This window comes from Rhinichthys klamathensis, unplaced genomic scaffold (assembly GCF_029890125.1).
Source record: "Rhinichthys klamathensis goyatoka isolate OS25496 unplaced genomic scaffold, OSU_Roscu_1.1 h1tg000776l_1, whole genome shotgun sequence".
Taxonomy (NCBI): domain Eukaryota; kingdom Metazoa; phylum Chordata; class Actinopteri; order Cypriniformes; family Leuciscidae; genus Rhinichthys; species Rhinichthys klamathensis.
In genome coordinates, this window is record NW_026607175.1 from 287,586 (window position 1) to 302,500 (window position 14,915).

Genomic DNA, 14,915 nt, shown 5'->3' on the forward strand with positions numbered 1-14,915 from the left:
TCAGATAACTGTCGTCTTATTGTGTAAAAATGTTTTCTGAAAGAACAAAAAAAATAATGAAACATAAGAGGAACGAGTTTTTATTATTTTATTCTTAAATATGACAAATAAAAAAAAAAAGCTTTAAATTTCAATTTCATTTAATTCTCTCCTTTTAAATGCAGGACAGTCACGTGGTGTCGCGGCCTAGCGTTGCCACGCCCCGCTACGCGTGCGTACGTGCGCGCTCACGTACAACGCGTGGTTCTTTCACATTGCCGTAAGTAGGGAAGACTAGTCCGTCGTTTTAAAGGTTCCAGGGGTTCTTTTACATGTTTTAATTGAGATTAGCCACTCTGCGTCTTAGACTGAAGCCTGTTTGGTCTAGGGGTGGAGTGGAGAGTGCGAGAGGCTCCCGCTGGAAGCACACACATCGTTCGCTGATCATTGCGGTGGATTTGAGGGGTGTTTGTTAGAGGAGAAATGGCCACTGAGGTGGAGACTCTCCTGCCGAACAACTCGCTGCTCAAGCCGGAGGAGCTCGAGCACCAGGCCGGCGGAGACGGAGGGTTTGTGGGGAAGGAGCAGAGCCTGAAACGGGCGAAGGACGAGAGCAACAGCCAGGCGAAGGAGAACCTGGAGCAGGAGAGCGAAGACGACGCGTGTAAGACGGAGTTCACCGAGGCTCCGCCGCCCAAGGTGAACCCGTGGACGAAGAAGATGAGCGGCGTCAACGGACAAGCGCTGCACGGTCTGTACCAGTGTGTGTGTGTGTGTGTGTGTGTGTGTGTGGTTTAACACAACAAACCGTTGGCAACGAGCGAGTTCATCATCATGAGGCACATCTATGAGGGAACATGTTGAGTAATAACGTTAACAGAACGGTCTGGCTCGAAACGTTAGCATTTTTATACAACCTCATGTGTCCGTTAATAACGTTTCAGTTGGACTTTTATCTAACGGTTTTTTTTTAATGTTGCCACTTGTTTCAGAACGTGAAAATGTAACATTCCCACAATAGAACGTTCCCCCAAAACACTCAGAAATAACGTGTTCATTAGTGGATGGGAAGGTGTTTTTGTCCGCTGGGATGTCAAATGATGTTTATCGCGTTTCTCACACACATGACAGCAGATTGTGTAGGCACTGCTAGGCCTCGAATCTCTTGCAGGACTCATACAATCAACTCGTACATGAGTGCATTGATATGATGCCGAACAAACCATATTTATGTAAATTATAGTCGCAGATGAGACAGCAAAATGTCTTGATGTTGTTCGCCTTCATCGCTTTTCTGAACAAATGGCTATCGGGTTAGCATTAGCATTAGCGGCCTATGGGGATCGAGCTCGTCTGACAGGCCGGGGCTGGTGCCGCTTTACTGTAACGTTACATCAGCTGCAAATAAAATCACGATTATTTATCGTGTTACGTGATGTTGTCAGGCTAGATGAGATGCCTTTGTTTACAGTGTTATATTACAATCGCTGAACGTGTGATTATCCGCTTTATGTTATGGCACGACACGTGTGAGATCCACGTGTTTGTCACGAACTCGCTCGGATTCGCGTGAAAGCGTCTTTAAGCGCATATCTGGTGAAATGGTGTGTTTTTTGAACGGCGCTCGTGACAGTGCGTCTCTCTCGTGGTGTTTAATGCACGTGCGCGCGCCAGTCCTGCTGTTAGCCGTTAGCAGTTAGCTTCCGATCACTCCTCTTTTATTAATATTCATATGCTCGATTGACGCATGGATGGGATCGCACGCATGGCATCGTCGCACTGCTTCATTTCATCTGCAGAAATGCTGTAACGAAGGGCTCGTGGAGCTGCTATCAATCCCAGAGTTCCCCTGGATGAGGGCAACGTGGTTTGTGCCATGTGATCACGTGCGGACAGAAGCGAGTCACTGCTCCGGATCGCTGTGTGTGTGTGTGTGTGTGTGGGCTTCCCGAGGTAATGCGGATGGGTAATTAGCGAAGGAAGGCCGACTGATCAATGTTGCTTTAGACTGAGAATGCGTTGAGTGACGTCATGACAGCTGATTACTACTGTTTTCCGTTTAGAGAAGATCAATCCACTGAGAGCCAGTGCTTCACATGCTGAGCGATTGTGGGGAGAATTCAGTCAATTGAGTTGATATGCATGAATTGAATGAATATATATATATATATATATATATATATATATATATATATATATATATTAGGGGTGTAGCGATCCCCTCATGTCACGAACTCACGATTCGATACATATCACGATACGATATTACTGCGATACTGCACGACATATGGTAAAAGGTTAACAAAAAATGTCCTGTTGATTAAAACGCTAAATTTGGTGTTACATTGTGTGTGTAAAGAAGAATAGACTTGGACTTGGTGCTGAAACCCAAAGCACAGGACAATAGAGACACCAGAATAACAATATTCACGATTCTGAAGATGAAAATACTGAATTATTTCAGACGAATATGCTTGATCTCTGTCACTGACTAGATATATTTAAAATAATGTAGCCCACCTTTTACACTAATATTCCCCCGTTGCATTATTATGCATTATATATAGTGGTTTAATGTAGTACTGACACTAAAACTCTGAAAACTTGAATTTTTTCCTCACATAGTAATTTTTATTTTGGGTGAACTATCTATGATGCATATTGTTGCATTTTTGTATTGCGATATTGTTACACCCCTAATATATATATATATATATATATATGTATTTTTATATAGGGGCTTTTTGCTTTTATATATCGGTCCCCACACAATTCATTAAAAGCTAAATATATATTAATATGCAACTTTTTTAAAGTCCCTGTAAAGTCAAAATTAAGTATGTGTTTTGAGTTTGTCACACCACAGAAAAATGTGTTATTAGTCACCCAGCCAAATTTGAATGATAAAAAAAGTCAGCAAGTACATAAAATAAGCTATCAAAATCTTGAAAAAATGAGCAGTAATCTCTGCTCTCAAACGCTGGGGGCGTGTCCGCTGGCTGCGCTGAAACCACGCCCACTCGCGGGAAAGCTGCCGTCGACTCGCCACACTCAACTAACTCTACAGCCGGAATAGATGCTCGCACGGTGGGCACGCACTGCCGATGATGGCACCAGTTGTCGGCGCGACGGGAGGATGAAGGCTGAGGCGGGAGTCTGTTCGGCCCCATTCACCAGTAACAGCGGATTATCAGTGAATCCCAGACAGTTATCTCCGACGAAAGTTTATAAAACTATCCCGTGTAAAATGATCACTTACAGAGGCGGGTTTTGGCGGTGATCCTCAGCTCTCCATCAAGGTTGGCTCTTCACAAAATTAATCCACTTCTTCTTGATGTAATCGTTTTTCGGAAATTTAAACAAGGACACCGATCTGTTTTGTACGTGATCCGGTGATCGCATCCAGGTAGTACGCATTTCCGTGACGAAGGCATAGCTAGTAGCTAGCAATCTGTAGGCTGTGTTACTAATAGTACTGACAGTAACTCGCGATTGAGCGGCACACTGATGTGAATCTGCTCTATAATATTGTTAGGAGCGGCCAGCCTCAGGGGCTCCAGTGCGTCATCAAGTAGGGGCGTGTCCAGGAGCTCAAGGGCTCCAGTGCGTCATCGAGCCCTGTTTTAGCCCCGCCCATAAAATCCGTAAAATAGCAATGGTGAAAAACTGTTTAACGGTCTAACTCCACAATTCAGTGCTTCACAGTTCACAGTCTTTGTAATATGTTTTAGCAATACATTTCTAACATTTATAAAGTGTTTAGAATTTTTTTTTGAAATTGCCTTTACAGGGACTTTAAGCTAAATTACTGAATGCCATTCTTCCGCTAGAAAATATTCCCTGACGAAGACCGTAAACGGCATCAGAATGTTAAATTAAAGCAGAGATTGGATCTTTCCGCGCGCGCGGGTGTGTGTTTGCTAGGGTTGGAGATCGCTTGAATCTTAACGATTCCTATTCGTATCAATTCCTCATTTCGATTCCAATAAGGTATAAAAAAATAAAAAACTTAGATATCTGAATATCATGAACACAGGGAACGTTTGCCTGTAGAAAAACAACTAGCTGAACTAATATACATTTCAATCATTATTAAAGACAAGTAAACATTGCTAAAAAAAAATAGCAATTGCAACAGACACATCTGAACACAAGATATGATTGAAATAAACTGTGTTCAGCTGTTCAGGTACAGAAACTGTAATAAAATGTAAAATATCACTGCACATTATAAATATAATATACATTACAGATTTAGTTACAAAAGTTATTCAGTGAAGAGCGAGTGAGTGTTCTGTTGTGTGATTAGTGTTATTATAGAGACGGGGGAATATGAGCGCTGTCCCTTTAAGAACACACACGAGCACAGAGAACAGCGCACCAGTCGTCTTGTGCTTTAATGGGTTAAAGTCAGTTAAAATGCTCAGAGGAATCGAAAATTTTTTTTTATAACAAGTATTCGATTACAGAATTGTAATAAATTTTCGATTCCCAACCCTACTCTCGGGAAAGTATTCTTAGCTGGAAACTGTGGGTGCTCGAACATGACGCCAGCAGGGGTCACGCACACTTCAGGACATCAGAATGCATATTGTGCTAAACTCACAGCTGAAGACCTTGTGGTGTTCAGTGACGTGTACATTATGAAACTGATGGACTTCCAGACTTTAGGTAATGAATGGGAAACTGTAGCAATAGGCCGTTCTCTGAGAGGACTGAGTTCAGAGCACACGTGTGTGTGTGTGTGTGTGTGTGTGTGTGTGTGTGTGTGTGTGTGTGTGTGTGTGTGTGTGTGTGTGTGTGTGTGTGTGTGTGTGTGTGTGTGTGTGTGTGTGTGTGTGTGTGTGTGTGTGTGTGTGTGTGTGTGTGTGTGTGTCTGCTGACACTCTTACAGCTGGAACAGACTCAAATCACACAAAGCAAGTAATCCTGCTCACACAAACAGCTTATGACCCAAATGAACATTCTTGGTCAAATATTATACTAGTATTTGTTTTTGAATGTCTCTGAATGTCATAATCCTAGACAGAACTTCATAAAGTTATATATTGAAGCTTGTTTCAGGTCTCTAACCTTGTTTCATAGAGAGCTAGGCTACTTTTTAAAAATGTTATACAATACTTAAAAAATGTTATACAATACTTAAATCTCTTAATGTAAACCGAATCAGAGAATACAGTTCTTTATGGAAAACATTACTTTGCATTTTAGACTGTGGTTGTAACGATAGATGTGTTTATAGATCATGGTTATTACGATATTGTTAAAATGTGCTGGAAATGTTCAAAAAGTTCAAACCGCTTTGCTTGGCACATTAATTCTTAACTCCAGATGCTGTAGTGCAGTGGTTTGACCGCAGTGCCGGTCCTGTGTCTGCTCTACACACTCCTGTGTGACTCGACAGAAAGCTGGCATCATTTGGATGAAATATGTTATTGTACGTTTTCATCAGAGAATATATTCTGAGAAAATCATCTGCTGAAAGTGTGACCCGGATCACATGCGTTCTAAACACTGTTCACTAAAACATTTCGCCGATTGGTGTTTTTAATGTGGCGTTTGCATCACAGGAGCGTCTGTGAGCCGAGCACAGGTGTGTGTGTTTGCACCCGGCGTACTTCTAAACCTAGGTGTGTGTTGCTCTCCTCACCCGTCCTGGAGCATGTGTGAAGCTAGCAGAGTGCTCTTTATGATGGTACCTCGCTTAAAGACTTTAGCAAGATTACGCCTGAAAAGGTTTTGGATTTTTTATCATATGTTAAAGGCACAATATGTAGGGTTTTTTCACCACAAGAGGGCGCAGTTTCCAACAATAACACAGGCGTAGGTTGATGACGCAGTGATGAGCAGAATGATGGGACCTACCGCGAGTGCTGGATTACTCACACGGGTCAGTTTATTAGACGAATTAAACTTGAGGTAACGCAGCGCTGCTTCACTCGGTCTAACGTTACACTATCACACTAAACGGCATTTAAATGTGTGTTGAAAGTTATAATGTTATACTACGTGTTAGTTCGTTTGCTATACGAAACTAGCAGTAAGCTAGATCAACATTAGAATAATATACTGACCATATTCTAACATTTCATCATTTTGAGCTAACGTTATATAACATTGATTTGTTTTATGTACATTTGCTCACCTGTCTAATAAAGCTGTCGTGACTCGTGAAGCTCTGTCGAGTCCAAGTTAGCCGCGGACGCTAGCTCTCGGCATCTCACAAACGCCACGCTGATATTGATCCTCATTTTAGTTCTCCTTGTTTGTCCCAAAGTCTGCTTGCCATGGTCTATGTTTGAAAGAAACAAGAACTGCGTGCCGCTAAACGTTACGCACTGCGCAGTTGTCCGCGTCTGTCGCCATGGTTACGTCATGGCTATGGCAGTACGAGCGGAAACCGAGGATAGCGGATATTGCGTCATTTGACAGGCGACATTTTTTTCCGGGACGGCCACTTATTTAAAATTGGAATTTCTCTGAAATAAAAAATCTTTGGAGACTTTTGGGATATTGTAAGTACACCACTGCAGGATATATATCACACTGTGCAAGTGATTTTTGGATATTTTATTACAAAATTCTTACATATTGTACCTTTAACTTAAAAATCTTTTTTTGTTTTTTATTGTATTTACATGATATTTGCCATGAAAATAAATAGCTTTGAATGCTGACATGGCACTAAAACGATCTGAATCTGCTTGTCTGAAATTCTACTAGTGTCGTTTGTTTTAGAATAATAAGGTTTACATAAATACTTCAAATTTGGTTTATTTGACCTGTTTTTAATTGTCATGCTCTTGTTTTGCTCCTCTAGAGCATTCTGGTCCCACGAAGGTGGTGAAGGCCGGGAACACGCGAGCGAGGCGCGGAGGAAAGGTGAGTGGCGTTCTCTGAGTGCTCTTCTGGAGCAGGACTGGTTCACACACACTGGTTTACTGGTTTGCAGCATTACATTTATTGAAGACAATGCCTTGTAAAGACTGAAGGTCCGCTCAGGCCGAGAGCGGCGACTGTACCAGCATCCACACCGGCGCACGCTATCGGTTTACCGCCTGACGCTTTAAATGCTAAGCTCTTAAAAGTTGGAAGGATTCTGATTGGCTGTCAATGTGTTTATCGTTCATCAGCTGGGAAAAAATACTTCTGCAAGTGATTCCAGCGATATGTGGCGTTAGTTGTGGTGTGGAATCTGCTGTTCTCTTACATTGAGAGTGATTTTAACAGCTATATTGCTGTCATCCTTGGCCTGAAGGCCTGTGTCTAGCGACCGGGGGGCAGGTGATCGTGGTCTGTGGATCAGCTTACCCCACAGCTCGACACACGTGATTCGCGGGTAGAGTGAAAGTTTATCATTTGGACGTGTTTTGTCTGGCCAATTTACACATTAAAACAACATTAATCGCGTAAGAAGAGGCTAAATCGTGACTCGCGCGTTCAGACAGCGCTCGAACACCGGATTGATTCCTATTGTTTGTGTTTTTGCCCTCAAACGGACACATGCACACTCAATACCCGTCTAAACACCGTCTCGGCAAGTATCCTCAGTTGTCATTAGGGATGGGAATTGATAAGACTTTAACGATTCCGATTCCATTATCAATATTGCTTATCGATTCTCATTGGCTGAGGGAAGAAGTACAGGGGTGTGATAAGGGTATTGGGGGTGTGAACCTACACTGGTTTCACACTTCGGTTCATTACGATTATCATGTCATCGATTCAGTTCAATTTGATGCATTATGATGCACTGCATCCTCAATTTTCAATTTTACTTCAAAAGTGATGTGTGCATGCGCGCGTGTGTGTGTGTGTGTTCGCCTGTTCGGGAAGTCACAGTGACAGAAATAGTGACATTCCAGTTTAAGTTTCATGGGACTAAAGTCTGTTTATGCCATTAAAAAAAAAAATTCTGTCAAATCAATTTTGTTGTAAAGAAATGTTCATTTAAAAGCAGCGGTCATTCATCAGTGTATAATGTTAACCTAGAGATGTGCGCATCAACCGTCGCCGAGAGTCCGCTGTTGAAGACGATCATCCATTTATAATCACGCGTAACAACACAGAATACTTGTAATTTGACCATCGGGTGCGAGAACATTATTAGGACGGGTGGATGATTTGTTTTTGGCTGCGGATTCGGGTGACGTTTCTCATCGAGTATTTGCGTAAGTTTGTGTGTGTGTGTGTGTGTGTGTGTGTGCGCTCGCGTCTCATATGAGCATGTGCGTGGAGTGTGTGTGTGCGCACGCGCGTCTCATGAGCATGTGCGTGGAGTGTGTGTGTGCGCACGCGCGTCTCATATGAGCATGTGCGTGGAGATTGTGTGTGCTCGCGTCTCATATGAGCATGTGCGTGGAGTGTGTGTGTGCGCACGCGCGTCTCATATGAGCATGTGCGTGGAGATTGTGTGTGCTCGCGTCTCATATGAGCATGTGCGTGGAGTGTGTGTGTGCTCGCGTCTCATATGAGCATGTGCGTGGAGATTGTGTGTGTGCTCGCGTCTCATATGAGCATGTGCCTGGAAACTCTCTGTGTATGTGCGTGAGCGACTTTAGGTGTGTCGTTGTGCATTTCATATATCCACAGCTGTCAGATTCTGTCAATATTTTTACGAGATTCACACAATAAATAACGTTTTGGCTCTTTGAAATGTGACAGATCGCTGTAGCGCGTCAGTTCAAACGGCACGTGATACAGCAGCCTACAAATCCACTGCTTCTTAGCTACGCAGCGTTGAGTGAACCTATGAAAGAGAACATCTCTGGTTACTGGTGTAACATATCTCTCAATAGGGGACGAGACGCTGCCAAGCTCCTCGCGCTGCCGACCAGCTTCCTTTTTCGGCAAAGAAATCTGAGGAGCAGATGGCGCGCGCGCGCTAACATAATATGCTGACGTAAGTGCGTCGAGGCGGCGCCCGCGCCATCAGCCAATGCATTGGCTTGATTCTATATGGGATTCAGACTATCGGCACACCCAGAGGGCGTTCTGACGCGTAATTTTACACGTGAAATGCAGCCAAACCTTGCGAGAAAGAGCGCGCATGCGAGACAGAAGAGACTGTGTGTGTGTGTGTGTGTGTGTGTGTGTGCGCCTAATTAAGTCAGGCACCGAAATCAGGCACCGAAATTGTCGTTCTTATTCGGTCTGGTTACTACCGTTTACGTCGGAACCGGTTCCCTATTGGCACCGAGTTTCGGTACCCAACCCTAGTCCTAAACATGACACAAGTCCAGTCGTTTAGATGACACAAGCTTATATTAAGCGCTTCAAAATAGATATACTGGCGCTGTTGCATGCGTTTGAGATGTGGAGCTTTCCTCAGTGCTTAACTTGCAGTTCACAGGTGTATTCTCCATCTGTAATGTTAGAATGTATTGTGATTTTTAACCACCTTTTTGCACATAATATATTGCATAGCCAACATTACATTCACTGTATTTGTTTCCATATCTTTCAATATCAACATTGTTTGTAGGATATCATTGGGCAGAATATGTGAACTTTTTTTTTTTTGAAAAAATAAATACAGATTTTCTTTATCCAAATAGAAAAACATAAAACGTACTGAGATTTAACAAAAAAGGTACCGCCATTTAACAAAAATATATATATTTTGGCCATATCGCCCAGCCCTTGTGTGTGTGTGTGTGTGAGCTGCTGTCAAACAGGCTTAACGCTCATATGTTTTTAAAGGTGGGGGATTTCGGAGACACGAACAACTGGCCGACGCCTGGAGAGATTGCAACGAAAGAAGTCCAGGTAAGAGCGCTACACATCTGACTGGAACCCAAGCGATGTGTTTCTCCATCTATAGCTGATCAGAGATCAGTCCTGACGAGCGTCTCTGAACTGACACGCCACTGACAGGGCTCGTGCAAGGGGATTGAATTTGACTTTTGGAAATGTAAGTCCTGGAAACCCCTTGACACAGCCATATTTATGAAGAACTGCTTAAAGGTGCTGGAGTTATTGAAAGACAATATATGTGAAATTTATTTTAAATTGTATTGATAAAACCATCTTTGCACACAGAATTAAAGCTGCAGTCCGTCTGATATAGAGGCTATGAGTGTGATATTGCTCATAAATATCCAAGTATATGATACAGCTTTCATTCTTCAGGCCTATCATATATTCATGTGTGAATCAGGAAAGCGATATCTGTGTCATAGTATCATTTGAAGTTTCCACAGTCATTGCATCTGCTGCACTTTATTTGTACCTTTTTTTATAGTTCATTTTTATCTATTTACCTTTTTTTAGAATTTAAAAGATAATCAAGAAAGATATTGTTTGATAAATTAGATCTCTGATTGTAGTCCTTGGAAAAAAACACAAAAAAAATAGTGCTTAAAGTCCTTTGATTTTACAGTATCTGTACAAACCCTGAAGTTAGCGCTTGTTTTACAACATGTGCAAAATATTGTCTTTAGGGTGAAGAGTTAGATTCATCATTACAATCGGCTTATAAATCGGTTTCCTTTTGACAAGTTAGTGAAAATACCACAATATGATTGTGTTTGTCTCTTGATGAACATGTCAGGTTGTGAAGAAGTCAGCGGTGAAGCGAGAGTCCAAGGGAAAGAGGGAAAATGAAGAGAGCAAAGAAAACCTCAAAGCCAAGTCTGACGACTCTGGAGAAGAGAAAAACACGGACGAGGAGTCGCAGAAAAACGGACACAAAAAGAGAGGTGTTTAACGCAGATCCTTTACTGGAGAGTGAAGAAGTGAACGCTCATGTTGTGTCTCGTATCGGTTTTAAAGCATTAGTTCACAGAATTAACATTTCCTGATAATTTACTCACACACACGTCATCCAAGATGTTCATGTCTTTCTTCAGTGGAAAAGAAATGAAGGTTTTTGAGGAACACACTCCAGGGTTTCTCCATATAGTGACTTCAATGGGGTCCAACGGGTCGAAGGTCCAGATGTGAGTTTCAGTGCAGCTTCAAAGTCTCGACACGATCCAGCCGAGGAATAAGAGTCTGATCTAGACAAACCAGCCGACATTTATAACAAAATACACACTTATATACTTTTATCCACTAATGCTGGTCTTGCTCTAGCTGTGATGCGACACACATTACGTGATCAGGGTGAAAGGTCACGCGTGACGTTTACAAAGCGAACGAGTAAAACATTTTTACTTAAGTAAAAGCTAAAACAAAGATGTCGGGTAATTTTTTTTTTTTTTTTTTTTTTTTTTTTTTTTTTTTTTTTTTTGAAGTTGGAGAAAATGAGAATGAGGAACACGCTTGACCTTTCACCCTGATTGCGTAATGTGTGTCGCATCACAGCTTGAGCAAGACCAGCATTAGTGGATAAAAGTATATAAGTGTGTATTTTGTTATAAATGTCGGCTGGTTTGTCTAGATCAGACTCTTATTCCTCGGCTGGATCGTGTCGAGACTTTGAAGCTGCACTGAAACTCACATCTGGACCTTCGACCCGTTGGACCCCATTGAAGTCACTATATGGAGAAACCCTGGAGTGTGTTCCTCAAAAACCTTCATTTCTTTTCCACCGAAGAAAGAAAGACATGAACATCTTGGATGACGTGAGGGAGAGTAGATTATCAGGAGATTTTATTTTTGAAGTGAACTACTCCTTTAAGATGTGTTATGAAACGAATGTGTGTAAAAGCTAATGGTGGTGGTGATGTTGCAGGAAATAAGCACAAGTGGGTTCCTCTGATGATCGAGGTGAAGTCTGAGGGTCCGCGCGAGCGCTCGGCCTCCAGGAACAACACGCGCCAGTTTGATCACCGGATCCCTCCGGGCGGCAGGAACGACCTGAGAGGTATTCGCTCGCTTCTGCTTCAGTGCGGCGTTTCCCTTCATGCACTGCTCTACACCCTGGCCATCTGATGCAGTGCGACACCATTACACGTGATCAAACACACCTTCATCTGTCTGATCATCTCCATTAGCGGAAACGTGTGCGTATTACTGCATATAATACAAGACAAACAACACATGAAGATTGAAAAATATATTTGCAATTCAATCATGTTTCACACTTGTTTGATCCTGTCTGCTTACATTAAAGTCCAATCGTGCAGTCCGGTTCAAGCTCCGCCCCTGCAAGCCGGCGCTCATCTGCATACACTTTTGGGAGCCACGCCCACATCTCAACATCCAAACCCTTCCCTACATTTATTATTTTCTGCTGATCTGTTACATTCAGATCTACGTCACAATGTGGAAGAGATCTAATGCCACTTCCTTTTCATTGCAGCTTTAATTTCACATTGAATGATAGTTTTGCAACTGCATAGCAACCAGCCTGACTACCTTAGGAACCGCATAGCAACACCCTAGCAACCACTTAGCAACCAGTCAGAGTAGCCTATTAGACTCATTTTATCTATCTATCTATCTATCTATCTATCTATCTATCTAATATTTCTAATATCCCTCTCTATCTGGCTTTTAACTACTAAAAAAGTAGACTAAAAACTTCAAACTACTAAACTTAAACAGAAAACCTTCAAGCTTTTAAAACTATTTAAAACTTTCTGGCTAGGCTTTTTCAAGCCAACTTGGTTTGTCTACAAACTTATTTTATCTTGTATGATATGCATGCCCACTATCTATATGCACACTAGTGTCTACTGTACTTCCAGCTTTGGAGATACTGTACTGTACCCTAACTGGGGCATTTGAAAGAGAAACAGTCTTCAAAGAATAGGACATAGGGATGATCACTACATAATCGAACTACCTGCTCCCAGACCTGAACCTCTGACGTCACTGGTGGCAGGCTCACCAACAGCTCTTTTGATGTGTGTGTGTGTGTGTGTGTGTGCAGATTGGCACAGTGGGAAGTACGATCAGGAGTTGAGGGATGACCATGACGAGGTGTCGAGTGTGAAGAGCGAGGGAGCGCCGTACAGAGCCGGGGCCCGGGGCCGAGGCCGGGGTCGGGGCCGAGGAAGAGGACGAGGAAGAGGCCGAGGTAATGAACTCCACTAGTGACCTTCGTCTGCCATTGATTGAGCAAACAGTGAGTCCAGGCTCAGTCACGCGCTCAGAAGAGTACAGCACTCGCAGGACAGCCGTGAGCATGAGGAGGGCGGGGTCCTTTGAGCTGTAATGATTCTGCTTATACATTCATACTTTCAATTCCAATAAGGTAAAAAACCTTGGATATCATTCAGATTTAGTCTTCTTGCAAAATATTTAATTGTAGCTAAATATCATGAGCAGAAATCATCAGCTGAAGAACACTTAAGCCCCGTTCACACCGCCAGCGATTTTGTCGCTACATGTCGCTTGTCTCTGTACTGTGAAGTCGCTTGTGGGCGTTCGTAGTGCTGTCGCTCTAATGTTATTGGTAGACTGCACGTCTGGCCATATATCTACACAAAATACCATCAGAAGTGACATATACAACTATATCATTTTAATTTGACTAGGAATTAGGCTCAAAAGAAACAGTATGCTGTTGGGAGAGTGTTTTTATATTACCACAGCAGTGTTCAGTGGATTAAATCATTTACTAGATTAACAATCGATCAATCAACAAATTAAACTCACTCATTCTGTCATAAATTACTAAAACGTCATTCGAATTTGACAAATAATCAATTTTCTTGTCCCTAATAGTCAACATAATGCAGGGAAACTGTAAAATGATCTGCTGCAGTGCTAAACTTGCATCATAAAATTACAACACTCGACCTAAAAATGTATATGAATTAAACTCACTGAGACTGTCGACAGTTTCTTTTCCATTCGTCATTTTATTATATCCATGTATGTGGTTACAGTCAAATCATATAAAACAGTGAAATCTCCCTCGAACTCCTCTGTCTTGCCTGCACTCGAGACGGTGACGTGAGCTCCACTGAAAGTCTTCTTTCCTATTGGTTGTCGCTCGCGAAAATCGCTTCTCATTTGCATAAAGTTGAAATTTCTCAACTTTTGTCGCTTGACACGCCCACATTCTGTCGCCAACGGTCACTGTCGCTCGTGTCGCCAGCGCTCCATTGAAATGAATGGGATCGTGTCGCTTTGTCGCTGCATGTCGCTGGCGGTGTGAACGGGGCTTTACACAAGCAGCGTTTGCCTGAGGTTTAAAACACCATAGAACAACAACTAGCTGAACTAATCAAGCATTATTAAAGACAAGTAAACACTCGGTGATTAAGAAAAGAACAAATAAAAAATGAGCAATTGCAACAAATAGACACAACTGAACAAAGATACGATTGAAATAAACAGTTTTAAGATTTTCAGGTTCAGAAACTGATCAAATGTAAAATAACACTGCAGTTTATAAATAAAATATACATTACCAATATAGTTACAAATGTTATTCAGTCAAGAACGAGTGACTTTTCTGTCTTCTGTTGTGTGATTAGTGTTATTATAGAGACGGCAGGAGTCTCTCGCTTGACTGGTTTATAGTCATATTGAAATGCTCACAAAGGAATCAATAAGAGGAATCGAAATTTTAATCTTATAACAAAATATTCAATTCCAGAATTGGAATCTATTTTCGATTTCCAACCATAATCATGATTTTAGGGGTCGACCAGTATGGGTTTTTTTTTATTGGCGATGCTGATATCTTTGAGAGCAGGGAGACATATTATATTATATTACATTATTTCATTTAAAAAGAAAATAACCTGCAATCAATTGCTGAAATTAAATTTATATTAATCTTACTACATATATTTACTAAAATAGAAACAAGTAAATGGGAAAATAAATGTGAAAAAATTAGAAATGTTGTTACAGTGCTATTTTAAAGGTTCCTAATGTTGTTTTGGCGTCTCGTACGACAGGTTAACATTTACATTACATTTACATTTATTCATTTAGCTGACGCTTTTATCCAAAGCGACTTACAATTGCTATATATGTCAGAGGTCGCATGCCTCTGGAGCAACTAGGGGTTAAGTGTCTTGCTCAGGGAC

The 14,915-nt window shown here is 41.8% G+C and overlaps 1 protein-coding gene across 1 annotated transcript in view; it reads left to right on the forward strand.

Moving 5' to 3' along the window:
- The first annotated feature begins 220 nt into the window (after positions 1–220).
- larp1 (La ribonucleoprotein 1, translational regulator) overlaps positions 221–14,915 on the forward strand; it is a 46,616-nt gene continuing 31,921 nt past the window's right edge. Inside the window, exons 1-6 of the mRNA XM_056243083.1 lie at positions 221–730; positions 6,800–6,861; positions 9,682–9,747; positions 10,532–10,679; positions 11,657–11,788; positions 12,800–12,946. Of these exons, the coding sequence (XP_056099058.1) occupies positions 463–730; positions 6,800–6,861; positions 9,682–9,747; positions 10,532–10,679; positions 11,657–11,788; positions 12,800–12,946 (823 nt within the window). The 5' untranslated portion in view covers positions 221–462. The remainder of the gene's footprint in view (positions 731–6,799; positions 6,862–9,681; positions 9,748–10,531; positions 10,680–11,656; positions 11,789–12,799; positions 12,947–14,915) is intronic.